This window comes from Mytilus edulis, unplaced genomic scaffold (assembly GCF_963676685.1).
Source record: "Mytilus edulis unplaced genomic scaffold, xbMytEdul2.2 SCAFFOLD_1608, whole genome shotgun sequence".
NCBI lineage: Eukaryota > Metazoa > Mollusca > Bivalvia > Mytilida > Mytilidae > Mytilus > Mytilus edulis.
This window is the reverse complement of record NW_027268314.1, coordinates 1-15439: the sequence shown is the minus strand read 5'-3', so window position 1 is coordinate 15439 and position 15439 is coordinate 1. Positions and strand designations below refer to the sequence as shown.

The window sequence follows — 15439 nt, the reverse complement described above, 5'->3', positions numbered from 1 at the left end:
TTTTTATATCACCTTTAAATTCGTTATTTATTTTTAGGTCTGAACAAGGATTCGTATAGTCTCACTATACAAATCCTTGGTCTGAACTAGTATCTTGTTTGATATGAGTAATATCTAAATTTAAGTTCACACAGATTTATTTTTAAGTGGAGTTATCTTTCTTTCACCAAGCTGGTTCTCCTCTCACAAATATTGTATTTTTTTTTTATATAAATCATTTAATGATGTAATTGTATTTAATGAATGTGTATGTCTGCTTTTTTTTTTTTACTCATATGACACTAAGGGCCTTTTAATTTTTTAATAAGGAAAGAAACTGCTTTGATATAATTTGTTATCTCCCTTTATTCTTCTTCAGTCATTGATTGGTGACGTTGTTGTCATATGACGAAAAGACGTGCTTTTTGTAATAAATTATGTAGATAATCGCATAGACTGGCTATATGGAACTATTCAAGGACTGAAAGAATGCAAAAATCATAGGATCATATTTGTAAGTCTTTAGTAAAACTATTTTCCTGGTTGCCACAAGTCCAGTTCTAGGTGGGTTCGGACCTCGGTTTTGATCTGTGAGCTAGTAAAATAACAACCGGTATGATGTTATGCTCATTATGTTAGAAAAGCAGCTGCTTATAGACATCTATGCTTGTAAGATTTCTTTATTACAATCATTATAGTGCAGTGCAACTACTGCAAACACTGTCGTAGAAAGGCCTAACTGACATATTTCCATATGATCAGATCATGCAAAGATGGTTTGTATTATGCAATGACAACATAGCACTCCTAAGATGTATTATGGAGTATGGATCAATTATTTGGGACCAATATGCCCAAAAAGACATTGACCAATTGGTGGAATCCATACAAAAGAGGGGAGCTAGATTTATTACCAAAGACTACATACATGACATACAAATCAAGGGATGAAGGATGTAATCATGTATAACAAAAATGCTTCAGCTTCCGTCACTACAATCAAGATGTTAACATTAACGGCTGATTTTCTTTTTCAAAGTGGTTGAGGGGAAAATGCCTCTGGACATGTTGGACGACCAAATTTAAATTTCATAGACCTAAACAACAAATCGAAGCTACAACCATCATGACCATGACAACATATAATAACTTCGTTTCTAGGAACATTATAGAATAACAACCTGTAACAACAAACGAGCAGTCATCATGGTCATTGTTCCAAATAGTAAGACTGACCAGTTCAAAAACTCTTATCTTTGTGTGCACTGCAGTACATTGGAACCATCTGGAGGACTCGGTAGTGAGCCTCACTTCAACCTAAGAGTTAAAATCAGTACTCCTCATACAGGCTCTTGTCTCGGACCAAGTTATGTTGTTTATTTGAAAAGTCAAATCATGCTCTTGGTTCAAAAACTGGTACCCCCCCCCCCCCCAAAAACATAGTTAGAAAATATCTAGCAAGCTGAAGGGAAAAGAGATAAAGATATGGTCCTTATACACTAAAGTTACGACTCTTGAGCTGGGGAAAGTGTATAGGTAGTTCCTCCTACCTACATGTAGTAGATTTATAACAGCTCTGCTATAGCTGTGCTTGTGGAGAACTATTTTTGGTAGTCATGGTAGTGGGATTTATGCCAGGGGTCCTGGGTTTGATCTTACTAGTTAAATCAAATGGTATACGTAGCTACATGTACCTTAGTTTGATGTCCATTATCACTCAAACAAGTACACATTTTTATTTCGGGGCTAGCTGAAGCAGGCCTTCTGGTGTTGGATTTTCTCACTCGGGTTGTTGTCTCTATGACACATTCTTCCATTCTCAACTTTATTAATTTTTAAATCTTAATTTAATTTAGATTCTTTGCCTGAATTCTTTTTATAAAACTGCAGAAGCATTGGCATATTGCCTCTCAGTCAATCCTTGTAGGGCGCTAGGGAAAAAAAATACTGTCAGAACATATTTTTTTCATATATTAAGTATGGAATTTACAAAAATGAATTTTGATTAGTAGCTGTTCTATCAGGTCTAGCAAAAAGACTTAGTCATAAACAGTTAAAAATTGAATATTGGAACATTTCAGTACATACTAATCTGTATATGTATCATCTTTATATTCATGATATTGGTTTGATAATATACATAAACAATAATTTCCTTTTTTCTGTGTTTTTTTTGTAACCAGTTGTATGTCATTTGTATGTGTTGATATATAATTACATTTGTAAATCATGAAGCTATTATATAGAGCCAATTATACAAATATACATGTACCTTTTTGATATTATATACATGTAGATGCAATAAACACGATAAAATAATATCTGAAGTGGTTTTTTTTTATGATATTGTAGTTGTTATTTATTAAGTCATATCATACCACATGTACCATACATTTGTACATACATGACATATTCATGATACTGGCTGCTAAAAGCGAATTATTATTAAAGTGCCCTTTAAAGTGCTTTTCATTTGTAGATATTTATTCGTCCTAAATTAAAAAACACAAATCCGTATATATTACAAATACATAAAAAAAAAATGCCCTTAAACATTGAGAAAAACAGCTTTTCAAACAGTTATATGTAAAGATAGTAGTGTAGACAAAAAAAAAATATAACTTCAACTAGAGGTAAATAGTGTTTCACCATTTGAAAAAATGTTTGAAAATTCAGCTACATATTTCATACAAAAACACAATTTTAATTTAAACACAAAATCTGAAATTTTCACCATTAACATGATTAACATGATTAAATCACAGTTTGATTTTTTTTTATACATTTTGTACCTTAATAATACATGTATGTGCCATGTAGTTCAATATTCTAGGAAACAAGAGCCTATGTATTAAATACAGAAATGTCTGTGGTTTCTTGTTATAATGAATGTATGAAAAGAAAGTATGTTGTCTACTTTTAACTTTTAAGATAGTTTATTCTCATAGAACCATGCACGTATGGAAATCACTGTAAAGACAAATATGAATTCTGCATTAAAAGAATATACAGGATATTTAGGGGAGGAAAAAACCCACTTTATTTCAATAGCAAATAGGAAGATAAATAAATATTTCATGATAACCATAAAAACTATGTACATTTATGAGATTAACGATAAAAATTATATAAAAATCGGACAACAAGTAAGTTTTTGACAACCATATAAAGAAATTGATTAAATATATCATCATCACATGTAAATATAGAGGAATTTCCAAGTGGTGAAATTCTTTTGACCTCATGTGATTTATACAATTAATGTTCAGATGTTACAAAATTCATGTGATTGTTAACTTTGAAGTGATTGATTTATTTTTTTAAGAGTGCACTCTGTTTTTTAGAAAGCTCATATTTTATTCCTTAATTTAAATGTGTGTTTACATTGTTGAAAATATACAACCAACTTACAAAACTCATTTTTTTTCACTTCCAATATAAATCTCAACATACTGTAGTTTATGGGAACTAAATAATTTGTGCAAACTATAAAATCCAATAAGCTTTAAAAGTGAAAGACGCAAACATTCAAATATAAATAAAGGTATCTTTCTAGACCAAATTTCTGCTTGTGTATACTGTTAATATCCACATTATTGGGATTGAGTTATAGCATTGTGATTTTGTATGCATGTTCATGATCACGTGTTTTCTGTGCAAGTAGTAGCATGTAAATTGTAAAAAGCAGTAAATCTATTTAACAGTTATTTATTGTTAGCCAAAATTTCAATTCTGGGATACAGATATATATGATCAAGTTTCAAATATATTCTTGCATTGATAAAAGTTTACATGTATGCATTCTATGAGGATACTATATATCGCTAGTACATATACAATGTACACATGTACATGTAGGTTAAATACTAAGAAACATTGTACATTTAAGTATTTAAGGATCACTTTCAGGTAAGTTTTGCCTTTTCAACGGTTTTGTTTCGAAAAGTCACTGATGTCAAAGTAGACAAAATACACTTTTGACGTACAAAATTTTAATCCCAATAACTTTGACCAGTTATTAATTGGAGGCAGGAAACAGAACGACGTTTACCATACTTCCCCAACAGTGAAACATGGTAAAAGGTGCTCATTGCTGTCTTCTGTGGTGTTCATATTCCAAAAATCAGAAGTTTAGCTGTACCTACAGAAGAGAGGCTTCATGGTTTCTGGGTTGGTCAGACCATCCTTATAAGGTTTAAGTTTTAGTTAAAGGTCTAAAGGTTAAATGTTTTGGTTTAGGTAGCTTTCCAAAAATGTACATGTTTATTTAAAATTCTTGTTTTGACCAAGATTTTGGCCCACTGAATATTGCTAAGCAATACAAAGTCCCCAGTGCCAGGATGCATATGCTTGTGTTGGTTTTTTTCGACGCTAAATGTCAGTGTTAGATCATAGTTATTCGATAATACACATGAATATTTTTTTACATTTATTGACTGTAAACTGAAGATATTGTCCTTGTTTCATTTCAGAGTTAGAAGAATAATATCCATAGTCTTGTGATCAGAGAGAACTCAAAATGGGGGCGTTACTTAGGAGTGAAGAGATGACATTATGTCAGTTATTCCTCCAATCAGAAGCTGCTTACACATGTGTGTCTGAGTTAGGAGAACTTGGACTTGTACAGTTTAGAGATGTAAGTGAAACTAATAAAAGTTGTTTTCTGGTAATGCAGTAAATTATCCAATTTTAACCATTAATCAGTAATTAGATGTACATTAATTTATTGACCCTGTCAAATGTTGTGAGAACCTCTTATTCTTCTTTTTCATGTTTTTATTGAACATTTGTTTGTTTGAAAATGATGTATGAAATAGTTGTTGGAACAATAAGAAGTTGTGTACATATTTACATATTTTTCTCACTATTTAAAACATGTACTTTAAGACCAAACAGCTGATTATAATCAATGATATCAATATCTTGTCCTAACTAGGTTCTTGGGGAAAAAATCATTAATGCATTGAATAAAAGATATAACTAGCAACTAAATGCAAAGTAATAAAGAAAAATAACAAAAAATCAGATGAACATTTTTTTTCATCATGTTCATATATTTACCATCACTCTATAAAATTTATTTATTCTTATTTATAATTCTAAATTTGTTTGGTCTGAAGTAAGGGTCAACATATGATTGTTGATCATGTTGATGTAAAGTCATGGGGACTTTTTCTTCCAATTATGCAATAAAAAAAGAAAATTTGTTTGCAATGGTGGTTTGTGTTTTTACTCTTCATGTATTTATGAAACAGTTGATATGGAAAATTTGTTTGAATTTGATTAATAACATGGGTTGGGTTCTTATTTGTTAAAAATGGTTTAATAACTTACTCAAATAATGAATTTTTAAATATAGGTTAATGCAGCTTATGAATTAATATTACTATGTTATAGTGATTTAAATCTATTTGATTTTAAGATTAGACATTTAATTGTTACATACATTTATATGACATAGATATTATATAAATATATATAGCCTTTGTATGACTATGAGGTCGATACAAGGATATACTTCTTTGGGTTGATATACAAAGGCTATATTTGTTATATTATTAATTTTAGACCATTATGCATATTTGTATCAAAATCGTCATTTGATTTTGTTTGAATTTTATAGATATCATATTGTCTCCTTGACAATAACAACATATTAGTTGTTATTTAATTTACTTTTTTTTGTTTGTTCGACATCTTATCTATGCAATATGCTTTTTGCTATCTGCCGTTTTCTCTCTACCTTCTAAAATATAGTTTTAACATGTGACTATATAGCAACCCCTAAACGAATCAAATTTGTTAAAAATATACCAATAAATAATTTTATGTTATTTATATGTATAACACACTAAAATATACATGATATAGTTCATTTTAAATTGTTCAAATTTTTATCCTTGTGGGGACATTATTAATACATGCAAATGTAGCAAATTTTTACAGTCATTTGTTGACCATGCAATGCAACTTGCATTAATTTTAATGCAAGCGGAATTCAGGACCAAAAAGGGGGGGGGGGGGGGGGGGTCCAACTATTTGTCCCTATTCAAATGCATTGATTGTCCAAAAAAAGGGGGGTTTCAACCCCTGGAACCCTCCCTGGATCTGCCACTAGCGTGTCTATTATAAGGACCCTTATAATTATCAGTGGTTGTAGTTATAAACAATCATAATTCTTATGCCCCATTTATGGGCACTATGTTTTTCGATCTGATAAAATTGATTTATTATTGTTTCAGCTGAATCCAGATGTAAATGCATTTCAGCGAAAGTTTGTGAATGAAGTAAGAAGGTGTGATGAGATGGAAAGAAAATTAAGTATGTTCTAAATTTGTAGATTTTCTCTCTAGTTACTGCTGTAAACCAATTATTTTTTCCAAGTGATTTATTTTTTCAAACTTTCACAGTTAGAATTATGAATATAGATCCTGGTACACATGTAAAACTTAGACCTTACCTTATTTAAATAGATTTATAAGTATAATTTTAAAATCTTGGAAGTTGTATAGAAAGGGCTTCAGGAGAAATAAATTATCTGCAAAATAATTAGGTTTACAGTATTTCATGTTATAAACCATTATATACCAATCATGCAGATTTTGCATTGATGAAGTTACAGAATGTGAGATTAATATTTTATTGAACTGTTCATTCTATGCTGGTATAAGAGAACATTTGTTTGGCGAGTTTTTAACAACATCTCTCTTAAATGTATCTATGGACAATAACGAAAATTTCAGTTGTTTATGTTGAATCATACCCAAAAATTGTCCAAATACATTTTCCAGGCATTCTCCAAGAGATGTAATTCTTTTTTTAAAAAAAATATCTAAAATATTGAACTTAGCTAAACAGTAATGAAGATTAATTCTTAAATGATTACCGTAATACATGTAATAAGAAATTAAAAATTTGAATATGTTTTATATTATTTAACATGTTATTGGGTGACTTATGGGTCAATTAGGCCAGGTTTATTCATATGTGTTGTATATTATATTTTATAAGTTGTACATATTTACATATATGTCACTATAATGAATAAATTACTGACTTACTTTCTTTATGTCAATTCAAGAAATGATTCGATTGTTTACATAAGTATACAGTGTTCTCCCCAGGCCGTTTTAGCGTCGCGGTAGCGCGACGCTATATTTTTTCACCGTGATGCTATGATAATTACCGCGACGCTATAATTATTCCCGCGACGCTATAATTATTTTGAAGATACTATTTTACTTGTCCTCAATTTTGAACTTTCATCTATTATCGATTATGATCATAAAAATTATATCACCTTTAATTGTAATCCCTTTAAGTCGGACACTAAAGGCAATTAAGAGATTAAATAGCTAGGTGTTAATTGCCCTCAGGGTGATAACTGTTTGGATGCTAATATCCCAAGCTGACACTTGAGACACCACTAATACCACGTGTCTGCAATAACCAATTTCGACATGGAAAAATGCAATCACAAAACAATTCGAAATCTACGTTTTGTATAACGAAACTTCAAAGATTGAAATTTTAAAATTTTTTTTTTTAAAAGGGCGTTTATTTGTGCAACTCTCCAAAAATTACTTTCTTCCTCTAGCGAGAATTTTGGTTAAGAGCTAAAATAAGTTTAATACTTCTTTAAAAAGTTATCATAATTGGCTTAAGTTTATGTTTAATCCATTTAATGCATTAAAAGCGTCTTATTCATTCACAATCTCTTGTCAAACAATGTTTATTCTCGGACTCATTTTCGTAAATTTTTCTACGGCCGCCATTGCACATTTTTTTGTAAACTACTGTTCGGAACCGGACCAGATATGACAAAAATCCTCATTTTCACGATAATGACAACAGATGGACAGTAGACAGAAAAAATATACCAAGAGAGAAAACTACGCTTTAACAGACTATTTTTTAGATAACTTTGTTAAAAATACATATCATTTTAATGTAAAAATAAGAAACAACTGGAACCAATTCATTAAGTGCCATGAAACAATGAATTTCATAAACATGATAAAAAAAGTTTTTAAATTGATTTTTTTTTGCTACTTTTGCTACTTTATCTTTACTTGATATACTATAAAAAATAGTTAATTTTGTGTACTAGATATTTAGTTTTGTATATATATACCAGGTTGATCTATAATGAACCATTCATTCATTTGACTTATTGTTGGGTAACTGAAACCACATATTTATTTTTATTTGGCACAAGAGGAAAAAAATAATTCTGTAACTATAAATGAATAAAGAAAACATAATCTGAAACAACTGTTTTTGTGGTTATAGTTTAATTGTATTCTCAGTTATGAATTGAACAATAAACTAAAACATATTAAACGAATAGAGCATCAATGCGACGCGACAAACGAAATTAAAAAAAATACAGTTATTTTTATTTACGCAAAATGTGATGCTATCCAAAAGTTCTGGGGAGAACACTGAGTATAAAAAAGAAGATATGGTATGATTGCCAATGAGACAACTCTCCACAAGAGACCATAATGACACATTAACAACTATAGGTCACCGTACGGCTTTCAACAATGAGCAAAGCCCATACCGCATAGTTAGCTGTAAAAGGCCCCGATATGACAATGTAAAACAATTCAAACAAGAAAACTAAGTGTCTAGTTAATATCACTAAAACTCTACTCTCTAAAAATAAATCCAAAAGTGGAAATGTCTGAAAAAAAATGAAATTTAGGAAATTACAAAGTGACACATAAATAATAAATGTTATAAAATGTGAAGTACATGCATGTACCATTGTGTACGCAAAACACTCAAGATGGTTCTGTTAAATTTGACTGTGGCTGGCATAGAGTGAGTTACAATAGAAAAAAATAAATAAGTTAGATTAAAAAATTTGTACAGGAACAGATTTTGTTGGGGTTAAACTGGTTTTCCTATTCACAAATATTCCACTTAACAATCAAAGTTATATATATATATATATATTGCTTTGTCCTGAACATTCATGTAATATATGTAAATCATATTTTCATTCTATTGTTAGGATTTCTTGAAAAGGAAATAAAGAAAGATGGTATACCAATGTTAGATACTGGTGATAATCCTGATGCTCCTGCTCCTAGAGAAATGATTGACCTAGAGGTAGGCATAAAACCCACTGTTTGGTGTGTATAAAAGTATCAATTATAATTGGATGAAATAAACAAGTACAATGTAGTCAGTTTATAGGGATTAATATGGATTCATTTATTTTCATGGCCATGGGTATCAGTTTTCATGAAATCATAAAAAAAAGTATTTTGTTTTTGGAGACTCTACCTACAAGTCTGATGAAATTTATATTTTGTTTGACATTTGAATAAGTGGTTCACACCCACAAAATTAATGTAAAATGGAACTTCATGAATTTTAGTATTTTGAATTTGCTGCACAAAGCATTGCCCCAAGAAGCAAATATATATGATATATAAAATGGCGTCATTGACCACATCATTTAGATAAATGTTTAAATCTTACATACTTACTTTACTTATCCTCTTCATCCCAAGTGGGACATAAGGCCACAACAAACTGCCTCCACTTCTCTCTGTCCTTAGCCATGTACTGGGCTTGGCCCAGGTGTAGCCCATTGCTTCTAATTCTGCTGTTACAGTTCTTCGCCAGGTGATTCTAGGCCTCCCTGGTTTCCTTTTTCCTGGTGGTGTCCAATATAGAGCTGTTTTAGGTGTGCGGTGTTGTGGCATTCTCAGTACATGACCTAACCATCTAAATCTTCGTTGTTTAATTTCTTCTGTTATGCTCTTAGCATTGCATTTCTTCAAAAGGCTCTTGTTGCTGATCTTATTTGGCCAGAATATTTTGTTGATTTTTCTAAGGCAGCTAGTATGGAAAGCATCTACTTTTTGAAGGTCACTCACTAAAACACGCCATGTTTCCGAACCATACAGTAGGACAGACTTTACATTGCTGTTGTAAATTCGCAGTTTGGTCCTTAAACTGTACTGGTTAGACTTCCAGATTGTGTGAAGTCTAGCAAATGTTACGCGTGCCTTAGATAGTCTTGCCTTTATATCCTTCCCTGTTCCATTTTCTTTGCTTATGATGCTTCCAAGGTAGGTGAAATCGTCAACACTGTCCACTGGCAGATCATTGATTGTTATTGGTGTTGTATTTCTATTGTTTATTGACATTACCTTGGTCTTCTTGGTATTGACATTCAGACCAGTTTGCTTTGCATAGTTGGTAAGTATGTTGGTCTTCTCTTGGAGGTGTTCACTTGTTGTTGATAATATGGCAATGTCATCAGCAAAATCAAGGTCTTCTAGCTGGTTAAACATGGTCCACTGGATACCCCTTTTCTTATCTGATGTTGTATTTCTTTGTATCCAGTCAATGGCCAATAAAAATAGGATTGGTGACATAATACATCCTTGTCTTACACCAGATTTTACTTCAAATGAGTCTGAGATAGAGCTATCAAGGATGACACTGCATTCAAAGCTGTTGTAGAAGGCTTTTATTAGCATCAATATCTTAGGTGGAATTCCATATGATCTTACAATTTTCCAAAGAGTTTCTCTATGGATACTGTCAAAGGCCTTTTTGAAGTCAATGAAATTAATAAAAAGTGGTGTGTTCCATTCAATACATTGCTAGATGATGTTCCTCAGAGTGAAAATTTGGTCAATGCATCCTCTGCCTCTTCTAAAGCCTGCTTGTTCTTCTCTAAGCTTTTCATCTACAATTTTATCAATTCTTTTTAGAAGAATTTTGCAAAAGACCTTACTAGGGACAGAAAGTAATGTAATCCCTCTCCAGTTGTCACAGTTGCGTAGATTGCCTTTCTTTGGTAATTTTACAATCAGGCCTTTGCTCCAGTCTGATGGAATGTTCCCTTCTTCCCAGATGACAAGGAAAAGATTGTGGAGTACTTTGGATGATGTTTCTAAGTCTGCCTTTAACATCTCTGAATGGAATCAATGCCTGGTGCCTTCCCCGTCTTCAATGATTTAATGGCATTTCTTACTTCATCTATAGTTGGTGGTTCTGTGTTGATGTTTAAATCGTCTTCTGATGGTTCAGGGGTAGCTATGAAATCAGGCTCAGGGCAGTTTAATACCTCTTTGAAATGTTGGACCCACCTTTCTGCTTGTTCCCTTTCTGTTTTCAATGCTTTGCCATTTTTGTCGTTTACATGTGCTGTCTGTGCATTTGATGTTCCACAGAGTTGTTTGGTGATTTTGTAAACTGTACTTAACTCTCCAAGAATGGCTGCCTTTTCTGCTTCTTTTGCAAGGTCCTCCAAATATTGTCTTTTATCTTTTCTCGCACTTCTTTTGACCTCTTTGTCCTTTGCTCTGTATGTTACTTGCAGTTGATCTTGTAACCTTTTGGATTTTGCATTTACTGATTTTAGTTTTATAATCTTTCTTTCTTCAATTTTTTGCCATGTTTCCGATGTTAACCAATCTTTGTTCTTTTTTGTCTTATGACCAACTGTCTTTTCTGCCGTCTTTACATATATATCTTTGATGTTATCCCATTTTTCTTGTACACTATCTTCTCCATCATCAGAGTTATCTAGCACACTAAACCGATTTTTCAATTCTAAGCAAAAAGCTTTCTTGACGTTTGATGACTTCAACCTTGCTGTGTCTAGTCTCTTTCTGTTCTGGTTTTCAACAGGTGCCTTTCTTAGTTTTAGTTTGATGGTAGCTTTTAGTAGATAGTGATCGCTGTTTACATCTGCACACCTGAGTACTCGTACATCTCTTAATGATCTACGCCACTTGTTGTTCACCAATATGTGGTCAATCTGGTTAACTGTTCTTCCATCAGGTGATTTCCATGTTAGTTTATGGATGTTTTTATGTGGAAAGATGGTCCCTCCTATCACCAGTTTATTACAAAGACAGAGATCGATAGCACGTTCACCATTCTCATTTTTTACCCCGCAACCATGCCTGCCCATCACATATTCAGCATCAGTGTTGTCGGATCCTACTTTAGCATTTAGGTCTCCCATTATAACTAGCATGTCGTGTTGAGGTACTTTGGAAATGGCAGTCTGTAGCTGTTCATAAAAATCATCCTTAGTCTCATCTTCAGCATCAATTGTTGGTGCGTAACACTGTATGATAGAAAGTTTGCAGTAGTCGGAGTTGAATCTTGCTGTTACTAATCTTTCACTGATTGGTTCCCATTCTAGTAATGATTTTGTCTTCTCTTTGCATATAATTATTGCTACACCATTAATATGTTTGTCAATGTTTCCAGAGTGTAGGATGATGTTTCCACTATTCGTTCTTGTCTTTCCTGAGCCAGTCCAACGACATTCGCTCACACCAAGAATGTCTAACCTGTAGTGCTGCATTTCCTTGATGACCTGTGCAGTCTTTGATGTTTCATACATTGTTTGAACATTCCAGGCTCCTATATGTATTTGTGCTTTAGGTCCTAGAAGACTCGTATTCATTTTCCTAGTTTCCACAATAGGGCTTTCACTAAGAGTCATTCCGCTGTGGTTCGAGTCCCCCATTGAACCTATAACAGAGGGTAATCTAATTTCATTTGTTGTGGTTTCTGTAACTGTAGTTGTTTTTACAGGATGGGAGAGTTGACCCCATGCCCAACACTCCAACCTGGAGGGCCAGGGAATTTGTAGTCAAGGTTTCCATCCTCTAGAAGGGCTGCTGTCCTGAGCTTATGAATCCATTCTATCCAGGTTTGTTTTCGAAGTTTACCATCTCCTAGATGAGTTGCCTTACTGGGCTACGACTCTCATCTAACCGCCTATTTACTCATAGCTGGGACAAGGTTGATGAGTGCTAGGGCATGTCCACACACCGGTGGGCCTACACACTGCATCTCTAGGGCCCTTGCTGCTCCGAGATCTCCTGCAGTTTAGCCTGAGGTGCTAGACCCCAGTTTACGTGCACTGTCGCGGGGAGGCACTGCAGGAGTCTTGATAGTGTAGAGGCTATGTACTGGCAGGAAAGACTTACGCACTCGGCTTTCTTTTCACACAGCAAGTATGCTAGCCAGCGGTAGTTAACAAATCAATGAATTGTAACCACACTTGACGCATATCACTACCCTGTGGCATAAACCACTAGCGCACAAAAAATCTTACATAGATGAGCACTTAATGTACTGTTGCAGTTGTTATTATCTACTGCACCAACAAACAAAAACAAAAAATATATAATGTTTTTATGCCCCTCCACCTATGATAGTAGAGGGGCATTATGTTTTCTGGTCTGTTCGTTCATCCATTCGTCCGTCCATCTGTCTGTCACGTTTTCTAATTTTAATGCAAAATAAGATTTTTGACCCCAATTTCACGGTCCACTGAACATAGAAAATGAAAGTGCAAGTTTCAGGTTAAAGTTTTTGGTCAAGGTAGCTTTTGAGGAAGTTGAAGTCCAATTAACTTGAAACTTATTACACATGTTCCCTATAATATGATCTTTCTAATTAAAATGCCAAATTAGATATTTATCCCACTTTCACAGTCCACTGAACATAGAAAATAATAGTGAGAGTGGGGCATCCGTGTACTGGGGACACATTCTTGTTACTAATGTGATATTTCTTTAAAGGCCACCTTTGAAAAGTTGGAAAATGAGATGAAGGAAGTGAATGCTAACTCAGAAGCATTGAAGAGAAATTTCCTAGAACTGACAGAATTGAAACACATACTCAGGAAGACACAGACTTTTTTTGAAGAGGTTAGTATATACATTTGTATTTAAAACCTTCTAGTAGGCTACTTTATAACTGTCAAATATAGAAACATGAACACAACAAAAGATAGTCACAAATTCTTTTCACTATTGCAATGTCTCTGTAGACTGCACATTACAGTAACATATTTTTTTTTTGGCACAAAGAACATGCTCAGATTATTTTACTGTAATAGACTAATTGTCTTCTAATAGTAATAAGTAACTTTTGACTGGTATTCTGTGGAAAATTAAACTAAAAAAAAGTTGGAAAATATTTTCATTAGGGCAATGGATAAACAAACGTGTTACCTATTATCTTTATGGTGCATAGGATTAAATGCTTAAGTTAATGAATGGACTGTGAGGTAAAGGGAATTTGAGTAGGGCATGCTGGGTGAGGTTACCGCAGATTTTCAACAAGTGTCGCCTTCCGAAGAACTAGAATGAGTTTAAGACATTGAAAGAGAAATTTATAGACCCTTTCAAACCATTAAACCAGCCATGACAAAGAGTTTGACGCCTGATCTGAATGTCAAAACATATAATTTATATGATTTTTTTCAAGTATAAGAATGTTTGAATCTGTTATGCAATATATAGCTTTCATCTGATTGAAATGATATGTTAGGAGTTCAGCATTTAACTCAAAAAATTATAAGCAAATGGTAGAACAGCAGTTCAAGTTTTAAATGCATGTGTAGCTAGCCAATTAGCTTTTAAACTTTAGAGAATAGTCCCACAGCTACAGGTACATGCCTATATAATGTATAAAAAGATTAGCTTTTAACTTGATTTATGACCCTCTTCAAGAAAAAGAAATCAGTTCAGTTTAATAAAAATTAAATCGTTCTGATTTACAATTTGTACATATAAATTCTTTTCTTACGTTTGACATTTGAGCTCTTCTATTCATTATAACTTGAACTGCTGTTCTTAAATGATTGTACACATACTTAGGAAAATAATTTGATTTTAAAATATATATCTTAGAATGGTTATACTGTCTGTTGAGGTATTCGTTTCACATATTTTATGATTGCAAAGCTTTCAGAATTTTCCCCCTTTTCATTAAAATGCAATATTCTTTTATGATAAAAATTTCAGCATTTTTGTCTATGATAATGCTACAAGCTCCTACTCAAACAACCAAACTTGTCCTATAGTATGCACTTATTGGTACAATGCAGATTGAAATATTGACAAAATTGATATTATGGAAAAGCATAACCTCACAGTATCAGCTTAGTACTTAGTGCTTATATGGGGATAATATGTATTTGGGAAGGGAACTTTTCTATACTGCATGCCAAAAAACGTTCAGTTTGCTTTCTGTGTCTCTTGAATGTTAGACAATGGTAGAACTGCTTTAGTAGTGCACTAGTTAAAGCAAGCATGTAATTTAAATTGAGTTACATATCCTGTTAATTTTTACCCGAACACATTTAGAATAAAAGATGGGTGAACTAAGTCCTTTTCTTTCTTTCACTTTGGTATAAAAGTTGGGTGAATTAAGTCCCTTATCTTTCTTTCACTTTGAATAAATTATGTGTAAATTAACATGATTAAGTCAAATGCTTAATGCAGATGTAATTTGATGCAGATTTTTATTTAGATTAAAATTGGAAGCGAGGTGGAAGAAAATAAAAAACAAAACTTCCAAGTCTGAGACAAATATAGAATGTCATTGCAAAAACAAAAAACCCCAAAGACCTACCTTCTACAAAAACAACACAAAAAACCTACCTTCTATAAAA

At 32.7% G+C, this 15439-nt stretch overlaps 1 protein-coding gene across 1 annotated transcript; it reads left to right on the top strand.

The window, feature by feature from the left end:
* Positions 1 to 352: 352 nt before the first annotated feature.
* On the top strand, positions 353 to 15404 carry LOC139507307 (V-type proton ATPase 116 kDa subunit a 1-like). Its single transcript, XM_071295693.1, has 5 exons — positions 353 to 493; positions 4452 to 4615; positions 6222 to 6300; positions 9002 to 9099; positions 13560 to 15404. Exons 2-5 carry the CDS (start codon positions 4499 to 4501, stop codon positions 13710 to 13712), a joined length of 447 nt encoding a protein of 148 aa, XP_071151794.1. The 5' UTR covers positions 353 to 493; positions 4452 to 4498; the 3' UTR covers positions 13713 to 15404.
* Positions 15405 to 15439: the final 35 nt, after the last annotated feature.

Coding starts and splice junctions, on each gene's coding strand:
- LOC139507307 (XM_071295693.1), top strand. CDS start 4,499: ATGGGGGCGTTACTTAGGAGTGAAGAGATGACATTATGTCAGTTATTC. Junction 4,616..6,221: donor GACTTGTACAGTTTAGAGAT/GTAAGTGAAACT, acceptor TTATTGTTTCAG/CTGAATCCAGATGTAAATGC. Junction 6,301..9,001: donor TGAGATGGAAAGAAAATTAA/GTATGTTCTAAA, acceptor TTCTATTGTTAG/GATTTCTTGAAAAGGAAATA.